Raw genomic sequence first — 20,531 nt, 5'->3', positions numbered from 1 at the left:
TTTTTTGAGACAGAGCCTCGTTCTGTTGCCCAGGCTGGAGTGCAGTAGAACGATCTCAGCTTACTGCAACCTCTGCCTCCTGGGTTCACACAATTCTCCTGCCTCAGCCTCCTGAGTAGCTGGGATTACAGGAGTACACCACTACACCCGACTAAGTTTTTGTATTTTTAGTAGAGATGGGGTTTCACTATGTTGGCCAGACTGGTCTTGAACTCCTGACCTCGTGATCCGCCCACCACAGCCTCCCAAAGTGCTGGGATTACTGGTGTGAGCCACTGAGCCCGGCTTCAAACTTCATTTTATAAACAACTTCAACATCCTTCACATTGTTCAGGACGGTTCTATTGCTCTTAGGATAAGCAGTAAAATACAAAACTTGGCCTATTAATAGTTGTGTGGCCAGACCCCTGCCTATCTCGCTGTCTTCAACTCATACCAGTCTATCAGTTGCCCTTGCCGTCTGCTTTCCACATAATACATTTGGTCCTCATAGTAACCTTATATGAAATGGGCAATCCTGGCACACCCATTTAACCATAAATTAACATATGTACACAATGTCATACTGAGTGTTGAATTTTGTACTATGATGGATTTTTGCATGTTTCTTTGGCATCTCATAATATCTCTAAATTATCCTATTGCTTGAAGATTAGGCTTGGATATGAAGGACTACCTATAAGTGGTTCCAAATTAGTTTTCAGTCTCAACCTAGAAAACCAGTCATTTCTGAATGGTTTCTAGAATAATCCCTAGCTTTCTCCATTTCAGTTCTCAGGTCTTTTGCCCACCTCCCCAAACTTTCTTCGATACTTAAAGATTGTTCACACAGCTGCATTTCCTCTTAGTGTTCTTCCAACCTGTACTTTCTTCACCCACTTTCTCTGTCTAGAACACAAACTAACATGTCAAGGTTCAATGCAAGCCCATTCCCTTTGAAAGGCTTCCCTTGCCTTTTCTCCAATTCAGACAAACTTCACTACTTCTCACTTTGAGCTCCACTCTGTTATAGGTTAATTTCACCTTTCTCACTTCACTTGATGTTTTGAGACAGTGCAGTAGGTGGTAGGAGCATGGACTCTCCACTCTGTCTGGATTTGAAAACGGACTCTGCCGCATACTGTGTGTGATTTTAGGCAGGCTAGTTCATTCTTCTATGCCTCAATCTCTGCTTATCTGAAAGTGAAGATTGTGATACTCTCAGAGGGTTATCCTGAGGATCAATGGAGCTAATTTACATAAAGAGTTTGGAACAATGCCTGCCACATAATACTTTGTAAGCGTTAGCAATTTCTTTTATTTTCCTTTTCTTCTTATTTTTAATTGTATTAAAGGTTTCACCTGTCTGCTCTGTGAAGACAGGAAGTAGCTGTTTCTTATCTACCATTTAATCTTTAGGACCTAGTGTAGTGCTTGATGCATATAAATTAGGTGTTCTCTGGTTGCTTGGAGGATGAATAAATGAAGGGTCAATTAGGAGGCTCCAGCCCAGCTGCCTTTCCTTCTGCAGTAATGGAACAAACTTATTTGAAATGCTAGCTGTGATTAAACATTAAATAGTGCAGGATCAAAAAGTCCCATTCATGACTACCTTTTATCATAAATGTTTATCTTTTCATTGGTAGAGTTTTATATTATAAGGGCCTTTAAAAATTACATCTGAGTGATATCATGGGTTTCTTTCAAAACACCTATTTTCTCAAGGATGACATTTTAAACAGCAATGACAGATGTAATATTCTCATACACAAGTACAGAGTAATTCATTAACATACATACAAAAGGAGGAGGTCTACATTCAAACTTTACCACCAAAGTCTTTGAGAAATAAACGAAATTCAAAGTAGCTACAAGTGATTTTAGAAGTCAAACTAGTTTTATCATTCAAGAATGCCAGGATGATAACAAAATCCTTTGGTGACTAGACACCTGCTGAATTTGTTTTAGGGTAGAGTTTGGGTTGGGGAAGAAAGAGATACTTAAATTAGGATCTACCTGAGCATTTGGAAGGACAGATTATATGACAACAGTGGAAAGAGACTTTTGTAATCAAATAATTCAAAATATACTTTAGCTAAGTCCAGAGAAGTGAATGACTTGTCTAAGTTACGTAGTTGGTTAAAGACAGATTTGATGTAGGAGTATATTTCACCACAGGTAGTTTTCATACACAGGCCACATTTCAGGATGATTTCACAATGAGACGATTCATGATGAAGCAGAGTGTTACCGTCTGTGTCTAAAATAAATTCAAAGTGTGCGTTTGGATTACTGAATACCAGGATAAAAGTGACAAACAAAAGCCATCAATTATCTAGAGGTATGTCCCTGCAGCATTTCTACCACGGACAGGGTACATTCTGAAAGGTTGTTCATAAGACCATTTGTTCTGAAGGTCAAAGTGACATTTTGCAATGGACTGCCAATTGATGGGAAGCAAGGGGTTGATACATTTTTATTTTGATGCATAGCTGGTTCTTATCTATGAGAGTTCATAGGAGTGGGGCTTCTGGACCCGTTTTTTCTATCAGTAAGTAGATCAGCGATCTCATATTAAATGTTTAATCTCTGTCTCACTTTGGATTCCTTAGAAGCAGAGCCTGAGGCAAGGATTCAGGTGCATATGATTTATTGAGGGAATCCTCTTAGGAGAAAGGCAGGGGAGGATGAAGGAAAAAGCAAATGAAGAAGCTAATTAAGGTGTCGCAGCTGTTGTCTAGTTTCAGCCTGATCCCATGGAGAGGTTTGGGGCATGAAATGCAAAAAGGGATATCTGTGGGTATTACTAGCCGAGGGTTGGCATATCACTTGCAAAAGCGGATGTGGACAAGGAAGCACCGGCATCTACTACCAGGCTTATTTGAACCATTCTGTCCTGAATATATGGTTTATTATTTAGACAACTACCGTGCCAGCAAATGAAACAAAGAAAGAATGCCCACATGAAGTGTGTGGTCAGTGTTTGAGAAGGACTCAATACCGTGAGATGAAGTGCATGAGTTTTGGAGTCTGAAGTCTTTTTTTTCTATACACAAGTTCCAACTTTTCTCTAACAACATACTGTAAGAAAGCCCCAATCTCAGTGAGCCTCAGGCTTCTAATCTGTAAAATGGGGACAATGATAGCAACTGCCTCCTACAGCTGTTGTCCAATTCAAGTGAAATAATATATGTCAAACCACATGTATTATATTTGACATGAAAACAAAAGAACAAGAAACTAGCCTTATAGAAAGTTTTAAAATGTAAACTAGAAGAGTTTTCCATAAGAAACTCAAGTGGTTTGAAATATATAGATGTTTGTCCAAGTTGAGAGAGGTATAATAGTGAAAGGAAGAATTAGAATTGTCATTTCCCTAGGGTCCATAATGGATCAGGGACTTGACATTCATTTTCTCAGTGACTCCTTGTCATTGTCCTATGTGGTGGCCACTGCTGTATTCTCATTGTATAGATTTCTTAACAGAGGCTTAATGTTGTTAAGAAATGACCTAATTTCATACTACTAGATATTTGACGAAAAGAATTTGAACTCAGACCTCTCTATTCACAAAATCTCAGCATTTAACTACTGTGGTTATCCTAGCAAAGGCCTTGTCTATCAAAATTGATATTGTTAAAAATTTATAAAAAAAAATATAAAGGAGGTTGTGAGGAATTATAATGAAGATGAAGATACAGTTCATGCACTTTAGGAACTTTTCATTTGGTTGGGGACTTGCATTTATACCCTTTACTCTTTCTTTTTCCACACTCTAGCACATGTCTCCCTGGATATAATAAGAAATATTTCAGACATGACACCACCACCATGTTGTGGTTCTTGTTTTTGCAAGCTCTTAGAGCCCAAGATGTTCTAACTTTGCAGAAGAAAGATTAGTTAATGGATATAGGCCATTTTACTTTCTGCATTAATGGTAATAGAAATGCTCTTCAAGAACAACAGTCATACACCTTCTGCCCCAAAACGGAAAATGTTATGATAAGATGGGGAAGTTAATAAGGACAGAAAAATTGATTTGTCCCATTTAGCCAGATGAAAGCATATAATTTCTTCTTAATTGAGACTTTCTCTGATATGGCATAGACAAAATAAGTTTTAACTAGGGAAATTTCTAGTTGCAAGAAATTTTTAAAGCAGAAAGAAGGTATGATATAATAATGTAGGGCATTTTAAAACATATTTTGTTAAAAGTACAGAACAAAGGAGAAGAAGTAATATGGTTATATAAAAGAGTGCATTAATTTGAGATGTAGACATTCAACTGTTTTCAAGAGTAGACAGAATCATAACTCTAGAGAAACTCGAGGGTATAGCCAATAAATATGCTATATAGAGTACCCTTTACCAAAAAGTCAAATTTATGATTATGGAATCTGATTCATATCATGTGTATGTTGTAGGGTCATCTCCTACCCAAGCAGGAGAAATAAACAATTGCTGTGGCAGAATCATTCAAAGTCTGGAACAATTCTTCATTTCTATAACATAAGTTTCTATGTTATTTTGTTCCCTATTATTTTTCCAGGTGATAGTCTTAGCTGACATGAAGAAATCAAGTGTTATAAATATTTTTATCCTATGTCCCAAAGTAGCCACTGGCCCTTTTCCACCTTCTATTTAGGTAAATAGACTTCCACATTCACTTCTTACTTCCATAGATACAAATATATTTGGATACAGTTAGCAATGTATTTATGTGTGTATATCTGTGTATATGTTTATGTGTGTGCATGTGTGTATGTGTATGTGGTGTGTGTAAAATCAGAAGTAAGGCCATCCTCACAATGGTCAACATAAAGAGAACTCTGTGTAGACCAAGTGATCTCTGGTGTAGAATAACCTTTGGAACACAAGACTTGCAATGAGAAATAGACCCAGTTATTAATTCATGTGTTTACTGATGACTGAAATAGTTTCACAAGGTGAGTTTTGGGCATGTATTTATTAATAAAATTTCAGAACAATTACTTTTTCAAAGTAAGAGATAGTGTAGACATTTCTATGAGCCCTGCAGGTATAGCAGCTCACTTTTTGGCTCCTTGGATAGATCCTCCAGGACATAATGGTTGGTGCAAAGGGAGAAATGCAAGCCTTCTACTTTATCCACATCAACAGATATAATTACTCTCAAACAAGGCCTTTGCTGAATCCAATATGAAACATTTCAGTCCCTGGAAACACTATATATAAAGGATATTAGACGCAGTATGTCTATTGTTCATCTGCTAATTTCCCCAAATGTCACCAAGGTAATTACTTGGATGACATTTATGTGATGCAGCTGGACATTGTTACAGTTAATATAAAACCTGCCTTTGGCAACCACTTTATTTCCACCTACATCAAACTGTGGGTGCATGATCGCTTTTCTTGGGAGAACGCCCACCTCCCCCAGATGACATCTCTGCCCTCAGCTTTTTCTTCCTTTGCTCTCCACATTAATATCCAATGCAAAAGGAAAAGAAAAATAATGCTATATCATATATCTTTATATTAATATTTATGTTTGGAACTTTTAGAAATGTTTCTGAAAATAATTCACAAAATATAATAATGTTGATCTTTTCTCTGTTTTTTTTTTTTTCTTTTCAGAAGCAGGTTTCTAATATACACAGGAATCTAGATTCACAAAATGAAGATTGTCAAAAGCCCATAAATTCACATTCATTCTCAAATATATTATTGGCAAAGTGAGATTTTTAAAATGTGTGTATCAGAAGAATATTATATTTTCAGAGACACAGATTACAAAATTTACCCCCAAACTCACATGCAAATTGGAGCTTTGCCTTCCGACTCAGAATTGTCCCCAGAAGATTGGTGGCCAGGCACTGGTACATGCCAATATCTTGATCTGTGTAGGGGCTACTGATTGCAAGACTGCCTCCATCCAACCTGTAGTGATAACTCATAGTAAAATCAATGTCTGTGCCATTTTGCTTCCACCTTCAAGGAAAAAAAATAAAATTATGCTTATAATATACAGAGTCAATCACTCTTTGACTCAAACAACATGTAGTTCTAATTCCTGAAACTATAAAAAACACCAAAAAACAAAACATGATTACATGTGGAGGGAATCCTACCAGTTTTACCAAAGGTGACTGTCTTCGTGGGTTTGGTGATGTCAGTAACTAGATTATTTGAAAGATATACTCTTTATACATTACATTCACCCAAATGTATACAAAGAGGAAACAGAACTCTTGACATGAGTAATAAAAATTAGACAGTCAGTCAATAATACTGGCCAACCTATTCCTTTAGCGACTTTTCAAATAACATATACCTTACCTGAATATCCACAACCGGTAGCACAAAATTGAATGTCAAAATGATTTAAAGATAGGAATTCAAGAAGCGTATATTAAAAATGGAAAGAATAATTTTACAATGCCAATTCAAGGCTGAAAACAAAACAATAATAATCTGACTACTTTAGAACATGATTGCCTCTGTTAGTATGTTACTTGCAAAATTAATCATGTTGAAAATATTTCAATGGTACTTAGAAATGCCAAACTAAAATTATACTTTAGCAAAGCAAATGCTGTTTGAGAGGTTTTTATTTTGAGAAGGAAACATTCTCTTGGCTTAGCTATTAGTCAACAATTCTTTAGTACATGAATTAACTAGCTGAAGGGTCTTAGAGTTATATTTACTTTCAAAGATTCTTAGCTAGTTTTAGAGATTTTATTTGGTCATTTTTAAGACAAATGAATACCTGATAATTATCTCTAACCAGACTCACTTTTCCTACCTTGAAACTTCCAACTCCATCAAAATCTCCAAATATTGTGAAGCATGATTCTTACATATCTAATGAGATACATTCTTAGGGCAGAGGCTGTATGTAGTTGCATAGACCATTTTTTAAAATAGACACTTAAAAATATTGAATAATGACAACCAGTTGTACATGTGGAAAAATGTCTTTTCTCACTCATTGCTAGGTTCATGGCTGAGGTCTCTAAAAGAAAAGGAAGATTAATAAGACAAAAACATGCAATTTTATTTAATATAAATATTCCATGACATGAAAGCCTTCAGAAAAAAATAATCCTAAAAAACAGGAAAATCTGTGTGTTTTTAATGCTAGTTTTGATGAAGAGTAGATAGTCTTGCAGAAGTATAATTATAAAAGAGGGTATGATCTAATGGTAAGAAACTGACAGGAACTTAGCAAGGCCTTTTTTTCCAGTTCTTCTTGGTTTCTCTGTGTCTTTGAGGAGGAAAAGGGTGTTTCTTTCTTCTGGGTATAGAAAGGATACCTCTGGAATAAAGGTTTTATGACCTGCTTCAGAGAAGAAGAGTGAGGGGAAGGTGAGAATGATCTTCCTGCTTCTGCTATTTTTTCAAATGCCAAGATGCCATATTTTGAGGTGGGGTGTCTTAAACCCCATCACAGTCATCTAGGAAAACAAGTGAAGGATCTTTTCCTATGGAATATAGCCAATTTCCAAACTGTGTTTTTTAGAGTTTATGCCAGCTTTGCTATGATTCTCCCCTTTATACCAAAATCATATTAAAAATATTTTGGTGGCAGTGGTTAATTTTTTTAAAAATGGCATTTTACAGAATTAATTCAAAGAGGTTGGGCAGATGCCTGTAATCCCAGCACTTTGGGTGGCCGTGGTGGGCAGATAACTTGAAGACAGGAGTTTGGGACCAGCCTGGGCAACATGGCAAAACCCCATCTCTACTAAAAATACAGAATTAATTCAAATGTCATTGACCTCTTCAGGTGCATCTTCAAACATCCCATGGGGAGAATCTGACAAATGCCTACCAAAGTAGAAAAGAAATATGAACTTAGGTAATCCTCTACCCTGTTAAAGACGTGATGTGATGGATCAGATGTCAAATCAATCAAAGGTTTTGAACCAACTCTGTTAACTTGCAAATTATTTAGCCATTTCCCGCACACTTGAAAGTTGAAAGACAGCAGTCAAAGAGTACATTTCATTTGCCTATATTTTCTGTGATCATTTTTTTTCTAGTGGAATTTGTAGAGGCTGCTACTTGTTTTCAATATTAGGGTAAGAAAAAAGTAAAGAAAAAAAAACAAAAAACAAAAATAAAACCCTTCAAAACTTTTCTTTCTTTAGGCCTGTCTCAAGACACCAATATTCTCCTTGCCAGCACTCTAATATAGTTTTTGATAATTTGCTTACAGGGCAGGATCTTTAGACTTCCATGTTCCCTATCGTTTTCAAAGCATAAGATGTACCATACTTAGTTTGCCAGCTCTTTTTAATTTTGGAATCAATCACTGAAATAACTGCTGTCATCATTACATGCTCCTAATTAAGCTCAGTAATTGTTTTTCAACACAAATTCAAAGTTGTTGGCTTAGCTGCAGCAAATGAATTTTTCACAGTATCCCTTCTGATCACTATGGTACAATGATTATTAAACTGCGCATATAGATCAGGGGTTCAACTCCTGGTATGGGCTTTGTCCTAATTAATATGTCTAAATCAATGGAGAAACAGTATTAATGAATTCAAACGATTGTCATGCACACGTTTCTGATAGAATTGCACACTGACAAGTGTCATCCTATGATGCAACCTAGGAAGTGTGTTTTAAATGATTACTTTTAGCATCTGAATTAATATCATATTAGTTCCAGAAAACATAATGGATGTGAACTAAAACCTTGACCCTTTGTTGGGAAACATCCTTCACTTTTAAGTAGTTCAGTCCTGTGTCAAGAATAATGGCTGGGCCAGGCATGGTGGTTCACGCCTGTAATCCCAGCACTTTGAGAGGCCAAAGCAGGTTGATTACCTGAGGTCAGGAGTTCGATACCAGCCTGGCCAAAATCATGAAACCCCGTCTCTACTAAAAAACCACAAAAATTAGCAGGGCATGGTGGCACACGCCTATAATCCCAACTACTCGAGAGGCTGCCGCAGAATTGCTTGAGCCCGGGAGACAGAGGTTGCAATGAGTTAAGATCGCACCACTGCACTCCAGCCTGGCTGACAGAGTAAGACTCTGTCTCAAAACAAAACAAAAGGAATAATGGTTGTGGGCTGTGTTTGTTGGCTGTCTTTCTGTAATGTGTGTGTGTGTTTTTGTGTGTGTGTGTGCGCGCGCGCATGTGCGGGCTTGTGCATGTTGGTGTTTTTCAAAATTAGGCTTTGCTTTAAAATTACATGGTATATTTGTTGAAAGTATGTGTTTCTTTTCTGAGTTTCATTTATTTTTAATTGACAAATAATAGTGGCACATATTTATAGGGAATAATGTGATGTTTTCATACATGTACGCATTTTGTAATGATCAAATCAGAGTAATGAGCATATTCATTACCTCAAAAATCTATCATTTGTCTGTGGTGACAGCATTCAAAATCTTCTCTTCCAGCTATTTTGAAATACACAATATATTATCACTAACTATAGTCCCTCTACTGTGCAAACGAATCCCAGAACTTATTCCTCCTGTCTAAAGATCACTTTGCACCCTTTGATCCAGGTGTCCCCTTTCCCTTCCTGCCCCTCCCTGACTCGGCCTCTGGTAACCTCCATTCTACACTCTACTTCTGTGAGTTGATTCTATGAAATCGACATTTTTTAGCTTCCACATATGAGTGAGATCAGATGATATTCGTCTCTCTCTGCCTGGCTTATTCCTGAGCCCATCCCCAGACCTCTGAAAGAGAACACCAAAATCTAAATTTTAAGTCTCTCTGGGTGACTGTGATGTACACTGAATGTGAGTCTGTCACCCCTGTGGAAAGAATCCTAGTCCTAGCTTTAACATTCCTTTGCTGCATATACTTGAACAAGCCCTCTGATTTCTCCAGAAGTCATTTCACAAATTATACGATGTGTGCAATAATGTATATTCTGCTTATCTCACAGGGTTGTTAAAAGGACCAAGTTGGGGAAATGAATAAAAGAATAGAAGGGCAGAGTGACCACATTTACAGTTTTCTTTCTTAGAGGCCTAGAACTTCTCCAGACTTAAGTTTGTGTTCATGACTAGGTTAGCGTAGACTAAATTACAGAAAGGAGTCCCTCTGGTGACCAGGTAGAGAGGATTGTCAGAAATCCTTTTTTCTGATAGAGAGTGTATCTGGTTTAGAAATAATTTATGTGCATGTTATTTCATTTTTCCAAATGAAATATATATTCTGAGATAGAACTAAGTTCATTGCTACATGATTTTGCTAGATTTTCCAGGTATAAACAATCCTTCCAAAGCACCATCTTTGGGTAACCCATTTCTCTTCCCTTTGCACGGCTTCAGGGCTGGACTTCATATTCTCATGTTATGTGATCTTTGAAAGAGTAAAGGAGGCCGGGTGAGGCGGCTCAAGCCTGTAATCCCAGCACTTTGGGAGGCCGAGACGGGTAGATCACGAGGTCAGGAGATAGAGACCATCCTGGCTAACACGATGAAACCCCGTCTCTACTAAAAAATACAAAAAACTAGCCAGGCGAGGTGGCAGGCGCCTGTAGTCCAAGCTACTCGGGAGGCTGAGGCAGGAGAATGGCGTAAACCCGGGAGGCGGAGCTTGCAGTGAGCTGAGATTCAGCCACTGCACTCCAGCCTGGGCAACAGAGCGAGACTCCGTCTCAAAAAAAAAAAAAAAAAAAAAGAAAGAGTAAAGGATAATTGTTTTTTCATGGGAAAGCTTAAGCTATTTCAAAAAGTTTGCTTTTCATATTGCTTATTTTCCCTGAGATTTCATTTGCTGTATGGAATTTACTAAAAGAAAGAAAACACATCTTAAAATCAAACCCAGCCTCATTTATGAATAAGGAAGATGATGCCATGGGAGAAAAATGATTATTCCAAAGTCACCAATAGATTGATAGAGCTGTGACTAGAAATGATAACTCAAAGTCAAGGATTCTTTTATGTTGCTTTACACTATACCCAACTAACCTCAAATAATGTTAGAATCTGTGAATTTTAAAGGCTTTCCTTCTAAGACACACACATGCACACACACAGACAATCTAAGGTGAATATAGTTGTGAGGCTTTTTAGAAAATAAAATTTAAATTAGAAAGGGTCATATTACAACTAAAATTTTACATTTTGTTGCTAATGCACATTATGTGATATACCTCTGTCCTTTGCTTTATTATCAATAAAATTGGGTCTGAGTCTGACATTTAAGCATTAAAAACTTAATTCTTTCCTCACTCTCTTTCCACAGTTTCTTGCCTATGAGTAAGGGGAACAACAGACACTGGGGTCTGCTGGAGGATGGAGGATGGGAGGAGAGAGAGGATCAGGAAAAATAACTAATAAGCACCAGGGTTAGTGCCTGGATGATGAAATAATTTGTACAACAAACCCCCATGTCACAGGTTTATCTATAAAACAAACCTGCATATGTACCCCTGAACTTAAAAGTTAAAAAAAAAAGAAATGAGCCAAACCAGGTTATGAGGGCTGGAAATAAGCACCTAAGTTACTTGTCTTTAGCCTTTTAGCTTAGAAGTGTCTTAGAAATAAAAGCCATTTAACAACATTGAAAAATGTCATCTTCATTCTGTGTAATTTTTCACAGATAAAACTAATTAGCAAGTTATCTTGAGAACCTATTTTATATCCTTCTACCTGTTAAAAGCCAATAGATATTTTATATAAATATGTAATTTATTTATTTATGTATCCATCTTATATTCAGCAAACTTTCAAAAAAAGGTATAGGAATTCTTATATTCTTTCTCTCCTAACCCCTAGGATCAACCTAATTAGCTCTCAATAATAAAATTACTACTTTAAGTATTAGGTGATCTCAATAAATGTATTAATCAAATTTTCATATATTTAACCGTATATTAAACTAATAAGACAGCTCATCATTTGAGAAAAACTAACAAATCAACGAACTCTGAATTGAGTGTCCCGAACTTGTAAAGTGAAGGATCTTCTCCTAACAGATGAGTTTCATTGGTTTGGGTAAGATAAAGACAAGGAAGCTTTAGTATGTGGAATGAGAAGACATGGTTCTTCAGTTCCTTTGTTGTAAAAAGAAGATGCTGAAGTTAGCTCAAAAAAATACAAGATAAGGTAGAACTGCCTTTAGCTTTGAAGTCATTTAGCTAATTAAGTGCATTTAAGTCATTTAATTAATTAATCGAGACAATTTTAGGATCTAAATAATTATACACATCAATAGTGTATTTTTACTGCAAAATAAAATTAGGCTAAACCAGCTTATTTTGTCAAAATGAACTGAAATTGTCACTTTTTGTGTGTATCATTTCAACTTCACATCCAAAAAACAAGACTTAAAAAAATGCTTTTAAAACCCAAAGCTACAAAAGTTTAATATGTATTTTCTTTTCCTGTACTAACACAACCTATGAAGTTTCTACCAACTATCTTTATTATTTACCTATGTATATTTATGTATGCATATATTTTTAAATTTGTAAATTCCACCCACAATATGAATCAAATTCTGCCTTTGCTGCAACTTTGTAAATAAGAACAAAAACTTACTGACCCTTTCTCCCTATAATTCCACAAATAATATGTGAGAAACAAATATAGTTTTGTTTTTTTTTTTTTCCTTATTTGCCCAGAGTAAAAATTCCCTTTCTGCCTTAAAGGGTACATGGCTGTCTTCAACATATTTTTCTAAAATCAGTATTTTTGGGCCACCAGTGAAGTCACATAATTTTATGTGATGAAATAAATCTAGATATCCATCTTGATTCATTCTTTATAGAACATTTTCATAATCATTGTATATGTAGCAACTGAGGCTGCAGTTCCACATCGAGGTAGGGGTGGGAAATGCAAAATAAGCTTACATTTTAGTCGTTCAAATTGAGGAAACAAATCTTTCTTTCCTTTCTCTTCATTTTTTTTTTCTTTCTTTTTATCTTTCTTTTCTCCCTGGCTTCCTGTGTTACTTGCTTCCTGTCTTTCTCTCCTCTCTCTCCCTTTTCTCTCTTTCTCTCTCTCCCTCTCTCTCTCTCTCTCTCTCTCTCTTTCTCAATTCTGACCATAATATGGCAATGCACGGCACCAATCTCAAGAATTAATGTTCTAAGCAGACCTAATCAGTAAGACAGAGACATAATTATGGTTACCTGGAGCTGATGGGTAGGCGCTTAATTATTGCCTGGAAAGTGGCATGAGGGAACACCCTGGGGTACTGGAAATGCCTATATCTTTATCTGAGTGATTGTCACATGGCTGCATAACCATAGAGAAATTTCTTGAGCTGTACACTACAAATTAGGACATTTTATAAAACATTTTATTTTGTGTATGTTTTGGTTCAGTGACGAAGAATAAAATAGTGTCATGCCCAGAGGTAGGATTTTACCTATAATGAGGTGAAGGGTAACCATTAGCAGCGCATTTCAGGATGACCTCAGATTTTGATAAATCCAAAGGAAAAATGACATCATGTGGCTCCTGAGTAAAATAGGATGGCTTAAAAGACCATCACCTGGGAAAAGAAAAGAAAAAATCACATAAAAAAAAAAAAAGGCCCTGTTTTGAATGCAAGTCTATATTAAATATAAATTCAATACACATATTTAAAATTATTTTATTTTAAAACAATCTCAAATTCACAGAAAATATTATAAAAATGGACAAAGAATTTTTTTCTCTTGTAAACCAGTCCCCTATACCCCAAATTAATTAGTTTATATTTCCAACAAACAAAGGGCATAACACCCACAAAACCAGCAATAACAAGAAATTAAGATTGATTCAGCACTAAACATCTAATCTTCAGGTCCCATTCCCCATTTTTTCTAATAAAATACTTTTTTTGTTGTTTCATTTTTATTGTAGAGACAGTGTCTCACTCTGTCACCCAAGCTAGAGTGCAGTAGTGTGATCGTAGCTTACTGCAGCCTCTAACTCCTGGACTCAAGTGATCCTCCCATCTCAGCCTCTCAAGTAGTTAGAACCACAGGTGCCTGCCACCATGCCTGGCTATACGGAGTCACCTTGTGTTGTCCAAGCAGGTCTCAAACTCCTGACCTCAAGCCATTCTCCTACCTCAGCCTCCCAAAGTGCTGGGATTACAGGCTTAAGCCACTATGTCTGGCTCCCAGTAAAATCTTTTAAACTGAAAGAATCCAGTTGATAATTTTTTTTTTTTTTTAGACAGGTTGTTATTCTGTTATACAGACTAAAGTTCAGTGGCACAATCACAGCAGCGTCAACCTCCTGGGCTCAGGTGAACCTTCCACCTAGGCTTCCTGGGTTAATTTTTGCCACCATGCCAGTTTAATTTTTGTTTTTTTGTAGAGATGGTGTTTCACCATGTTGCCAGGCTGGTCTTAAAATTCTGGGCTCAAGCATTCCATTCCCCTCGGCCTCCCAGTGTGCTGGGATTATAGGCATGACCCACCATGACTGGACTCTCTTAATTATGCCTCTTTAGTCTATTTCTACCTGAAACAGTTCCCCAGTCTTTCCTTGATTTCCCTGACTTTAACACCTTAGATCACAAGGTGGTTATTTGGTAAAGTTTCACCTAATTTGGGCTTATCTGAATAGTCAGGTATCAATGGCAAGTCACAGACTCTTCCCTGTGGGGGTAGGAGCTATATGCCAAGGGCACATATAATAAAAGGGTCTGTAAAGATGTTTAAAATAATAATAAAAGCAGTAAAATTGGCATTAAAATATCACTATAAAAAACACTTCTCCCAGCCAGCAAGTACACTGATCCCATTGTCTTGCCCTCTCTTCCTCTAGCCCCTCCTCCTTTACTGGATACACCAGTGGAGGTAATAAAACACTTTCGTTATAATTCGATTCAGGATGGCGTGCTCTTTACGTTTCATTCTGTCAGGTAGAAGGTTAAGACTTCTATTTGTCCCATTGCTCTTGAAGTTAAATAATCTTTTGACTAAGGTGGTGCCTGTCAAACTTCTCCAGTATAAAAGTATTTTTTTTCTTTATAATTAGTGTTTTGTGGCTAGGGACTTTAGACAATGCAAATATGCCTCATTGGACATTTAAACTTTTTATTCATATATTTCTATGAGGATGACCTGCTTTATCGGTGTGAATTCAAGCTTTCTTATTTTGGTCAATGAGTTATAATACATTTGCGATTTACTCAGTGCTTTCAAATGGCCTGCCCTTTGGCATGTACTTATCATTCTTTGAATTTTTCCTATCTCATACAAGAAAGAGTTCCAGGATTATCTTGTATTTCACGTGCTCTGTCAGCACAGTAGCTGTTGTTGTTGTTGTTGTTGTTGTTAAAAACAAAAACAAAATGGAAAAAACCTGGTTTCCTTTATTCGAGATTGGTATTTAGAGACCATCATGAGAATGCTCAATGTACTCATTTTTATTGAGCTGCTCTTGCCCTGAGCCTCTCAGCAGATTTGTGTGTGTGCATAGATTTGATATGTGTGTGTTGTGTTCATTTGTGGTGATTTATAGTTTTCCTCTATTTATATTTGCAACTCCCATTTAGACTGTGAGAACTCTGGTGCCCATTATCTTTGACATATTTATGCATTTGCTCAATTCTCCTGCATGTGACTAGTCTGTTATTACTGTCAGCATCCTCTTCTGCCTGCTCAGGTCCTGATGTCCACTCCCAGGTTTACTCCCACACCTGCCCTGACACCACTTGCTGGGCGGTTCATCCCTCCTCACCTCATTCAGATTCTGATCCTGTTTAGGGTCTGCCTCCAGTGTGGATGCCCTCCTTCACCCCACTCAGGTTCTGACACTTGGTACACACATATTCCTGAATGGATAGCTTTCTCACATCATTCAGATTGCACGGGAGCTCTCTTCCCTCCAGAAACCGCCCTCTTTCTCCTCGGCTCCAACACCGGACTCCAGGCTTCTGCCTTCAGCACCCTCCCCTAACAATGGAACCCTCCTCCCCCTCCTCAGGCTCTGATACCCTCTGCCAGGCCACCCCACCACAGGCATGGACCTTACTTGGTCTCACCTTACTTGGGCTCTGCCACTCACACCAAGTCACCACTGCCCTAACCCCTGTCCTGCATGGATGCCTCTTTCACCCCACTCAGGTTCCAGCATCTCAGACTGGGCTGCGCGGGCTCTGCTCTCCCACACACACATGGATGCCTACCTCACTCAGCTCCAATTCATGGCATTTGGACTAAATTGCTATGAAAGAAAGGGAAGGGGAAGAGGAGGAGGAAGAGCTTAGTACTCATGTGTAAGGTGAAATTCTGTGGTTTTTGTTTTTTAATATCCTGAAAGAAACCAAAATATTTCTTCCCCAAATATTGAGGATTGTTGAGTTAAAGGTACTGAAAAGCCAGGAGAATACCCGGCCTCAGCCTCTGTTTGCTTGATGGCAGGACATCCATGTTTCCTTCCTGGAGACAGCACTTGCTATCAGCCCAGAGAAGGCACCAGCAGGTACCAGAGGAATCTGAGAACAGATTTTACTATCCTCTGACATTTTCCCACCTTTTAAAGAACTAAAACTGTTCTTTCCTTTGCCTTGTTACTATGTAGAATTTATGGCTTTTTGATAAAATATTATTGAAACATCACCCCAAGCCACTGCCTTGAGAGAAATGCCTTTGAATTGAGGTCTCTTGGTATGATGGGTCCAGCATGTGTTAATACATTTCTGCTTTTTTTTTGTTAATTTGATTTTTGTTTGTAGGAGAGTGTCTCAACTAAACACGTAAAAAGGGAAATAAAAGAAATTATGTTTTCTCCCCTACAGTGCATTGTGCATCGAGCGTAAACCTGATCATGTTAGGACTTAATCTGAAGTCCAGTCTGTAATTCTCATAATTGTACTTGAGTGATATGTGAGGTTGCTTCTCCTATATTAACCCGTAGTCATTTCCTTCTATATCAACCACAGCACTAAAGAACCTCAAAGTTGGAAGATCTTTTACAGACCATTCAGGTGAGACTTCTTGGTTGGAAAGACAATAGAGCTACTGGTTAAGAATGTGTGCTCTGGAATCAAATGGGCCTCAGGGGATTTAAGCAATCTTCTGTGTCCTTGTTATTAAAATAGATGCAATGTCTGTATCAGATGGTTGTTTTGAGATTTAATAATATATTGTTTATAAAATATGTCACATTGTGCCTCATAATGAGTAGATATATAGTCATCAAATTATGACAATCATCAGCATCACCATCATCATCCATCATCATTAGTACAGAGAAGGAAATTGAAACCCAGGAAGTTGAATCATCTTTTCCAAATTTACCATCTGTCTTAAGAGAGAGCAAGAGACTAAACTTTAGTTTCCTGATTCCCTCTCTGTTGTTTTCACCATACACTCAGATCTGCTACCATACCATTAGTCTTCTAAAATATTTGCAATTGGGTAAAATAAGTTCTTTTATTAACTTCATTTTAAAATTGTAATTTCGGTACCTCACATCACTGACATGGGAGTGTAGATAGATAGAGGTTCTAATTCTAGCCTAGTCAGTTACTGGCTCCTCAGTGCTGGACAAGTTACTTTACCACTCTTGTTCTCTGATTTCTCAGCTGTTAAAGGAGGATGCTATGTCGTATATCTTAGTGTTCCTGTAAATGATGATTGAGCAAGTGGATTGAAGATGCTTTACCGACTTTTCTTACATCAATGCCTAATGAAATGCGCGAGACATTGTGAGTACAAATAACAAACAAACAGAAATTAACAATGCCTGAAAAGAAAAGGAACGTATCCTGACAAAATTACTTAAAGAAAAAAACCAAAAACAACTGTGGAATAAAAACAGTCTGGTCAGGCTCAGAGAAGGGAAGGAGTTCTTGATTTCCTAATGTCCTCAAACCCTATAGAAATTACTGGTGAAATAACACCATTCTGAGAATTCTCATTATAACTTCTGAATCTGGAGATAAGCAGATTCGTAGGTACATAGACGGAAGGGTCTTATCTTTTTCTTTTACCTCTTCCTGGCTGAAGAGCAATGAAAAGGACTTCTGGGCAACAATAACAACAACAACAAAAGGTAAAGTGGGGGAAATATGGATAGTAAACTTGACTCTATTTAACCAATTAATAATGTCATGCCCATGCACTCAGGGATGAAGCCTCTGAAGCCCATTAGAAAAGTACTGCATCTTCCAGTGAAGTATACTCATATCTCTTCCAACAATAATCTTGCTACAATTCATTAAAAAATAAATCTTAGGATAGAGAGAAGCACCCAGGTATCCCAAAGAGGCTGAACTTTTCTTGGCTCCATCATTCTCTCAGGCTACAAAACATGGGTACTCACGATATATCCCGTCTCCAAACTGGAACTAAGAAGGAGAAGAAAAAATGTTCCCAGATATAATAAAAGAAAGTTCAAAATATATATTTCCTCATTAACTAAAAGTGAATTTTCTGTACACAATCTCTCAAGCATGAACAATATGAAAAGAAATGGAATAGTAACTATGCAAATATATTGCAGCAATAAAAGAGTAAAACATGGCATGACTGAGACAGGCAAAATACTCAGTCTAGAAGAAAACATAACTCAAGAAAACCTAGGGAATTTCTCAAAACGGTTTTATGCTATAGAATAAGAACATGAGTTTTTAAAAATAGTATAACAATGTCAATATGAAAAAAATACACAGACAATAGAACCAGATAAATTTGGAGACCGTGAACCTAAGGATGCAAATTGTAACCCAGGCAGCATCAATAAATAACAAATAAATCAATTGGAATAGGCAAGCAACAAAACAAACACCCACTGAAAGTCACATTACTGCTATAATGTTTTGAGATGATTGCAATTATCTCACATAATTTGAAAAAAGCACAGATAATAAAACAATGAGGAGAAGGTAATGGATAAGAAACATAGATGAAGATGATTCAACATAAAGATCCTTGATGTCACTGAGTTACAGAATCAAACACATGTCTCAGTAAATACCATTAAGAAATTTTGAGAGCGAGGCTGGATACCATAGGGAGACCCTGTCTCTACCAAAAACAAAAAGAAAAGAAAAACTAGCAGTGGTGGGTGCCTGTAGTCCCAGCTATGCAGTGGGAGAATCTCTTGAGCTCAGGGATTTGAGGCTGCAGTGAACTATGATCACACTGCTGTACTATGACCTGGGTGACAGAGCAAGACCCCATCACACACACATAAGCACACAGAGTGAAAGAGAAAACTCAGAATAAGCTGGGATTTGAAACAGTGCCATTTTATACCAGAAAACAAAATGCATTTTCAAATACTTCTGCTTTAAGAATATATTTGGGAATAAGTATGGTGTTGGTATTTTTGAGCCACTGTAACAATTAGTGAGTAATTGTATTGAAAACACATACTACTATACAATCACCAATGATTATAACGGTACTCTCTACAAAATGTTTTATTAGAGAGGCTGGGCATGGTGGCTCATATCTGTAATCCCTGCACTTTGGGAGGCCAAGACAGGCAGATTGCTTGAGTCCAGGAATTCAAGATCTTATCTCAAAAAAAAAAAAATGTTTTATTTGGCAGTAAGACAAGAACATTGGAATAGGTGGACACTGAAAATAAGTGTTTCTAAGTGATAATTAAATAAAATTGTACAATATTGTTGAAAATGCATATAGGGTTCTGCCCTACCTTTCTTCTATGGAATTAAAAAGTTAATTGCATTATCTGACTACAATATTAGATCTAACCTACCAGTATCTAACGTTTATTATCATTCCCTAAATACTGAGAACTTTTTATTCTAATGCAGTCACATTCTGGCATTTCTGAATGGCCCATGAACCATTTCATAGGGAAGTAGCTCTTAAACTATGGAGATCCTTAAAGACATGTTCAATCTGCTTTCGGCCATTCTTTGGGCCATGGCTGACTGGACGAGAAGTGAATATGTTCTTCTTGGGCTCTTGTGTTTTTCTCTCCCAAGAATTTAGATACAATATTAAGAGATGCTGGTCTCTGCTGGTTGCTTGAGCAGAGATGAGGATGTTCATAACTCTTATAATATCCATCATCCATAAAACTCACAAAGAGGTAGAGAATACCAGTCTACAGAAAGGCAGATAAGTAGATGGTAGAGAGAGAGGGTGGAGGAACAGAATGATGGAGAGAATGACTAATTTAGAGAAAGACTTTATTCCCTGAATTTTTAGATCTTTGGTTTCATCTAGTGAGATCTGCCTCTAGGTTACATGAACCACTAACTGCATGGTTTCTGTTTCTTACAACTAAAACAGCTTTAGAAAGACAGCTTTAAATAAACCATAGAAAGGGACCAGTGTTTTGCTGCTTTTCCTCTCCAGGGCTTTTAGAGGAAATCATAAGGGGAAACTCACATACATTAGAAAGCCTGTATCTAAAAGAACACAGAACTAAAAGTCATATTATTTTTGGTTCTACCTGAATCACATTGTATGAGCATGGGCAAATTTCAGGTTTCACTCAGGGATAAGACTAGAGAGCTCCAAGATCATACCCAGATATAAAGTACCTAAGATCTTTCTGTGTTAGAATTTTGTCCTTCCCAATATATTTCCCCAACCCAGCTCCAGGAACCTCCAGAATATCTTCTACTGCAGAAGTCTAATTTGCACAAATGTTGC

At 37.1% G+C, this 20,531-nt stretch overlaps 1 protein-coding gene across 1 annotated transcript in view; it reads right to left on the bottom strand.

Moving 5' to 3' along the window:
* CNTN6 (contactin 6) overlaps positions 1 to 20,531 on the bottom strand; it is a 315,151-nt gene that overhangs the window by 166,818 nt on the left and 127,802 nt on the right. The window contains exons 3-4 of the mRNA XM_017859613.1: positions 13,319 to 13,444; positions 5,774 to 5,949 (exon numbers count right to left, since the gene is read on the bottom strand). Of these exons, the coding sequence (XP_017715102.1) occupies positions 5,774 to 5,915 (142 nt within the window). The 5' untranslated portion in view covers positions 5,916 to 5,949; positions 13,319 to 13,444. The remainder of the gene's footprint in view (positions 1 to 5,773; positions 5,950 to 13,318; positions 13,445 to 20,531) is intronic.

Source organism: Rhinopithecus bieti, unplaced genomic scaffold, assembly GCF_001698545.2.
Source record: "Rhinopithecus bieti isolate Rb0 unplaced genomic scaffold, ASM169854v2 scaffold_49457, whole genome shotgun sequence".
NCBI classification, from domain to species: domain Eukaryota; kingdom Metazoa; phylum Chordata; class Mammalia; order Primates; family Cercopithecidae; genus Rhinopithecus; species Rhinopithecus bieti.
Note: the sequence above shows the minus strand (reverse complement) of the source record. Positions and strands in the feature narration are given on the sequence as shown.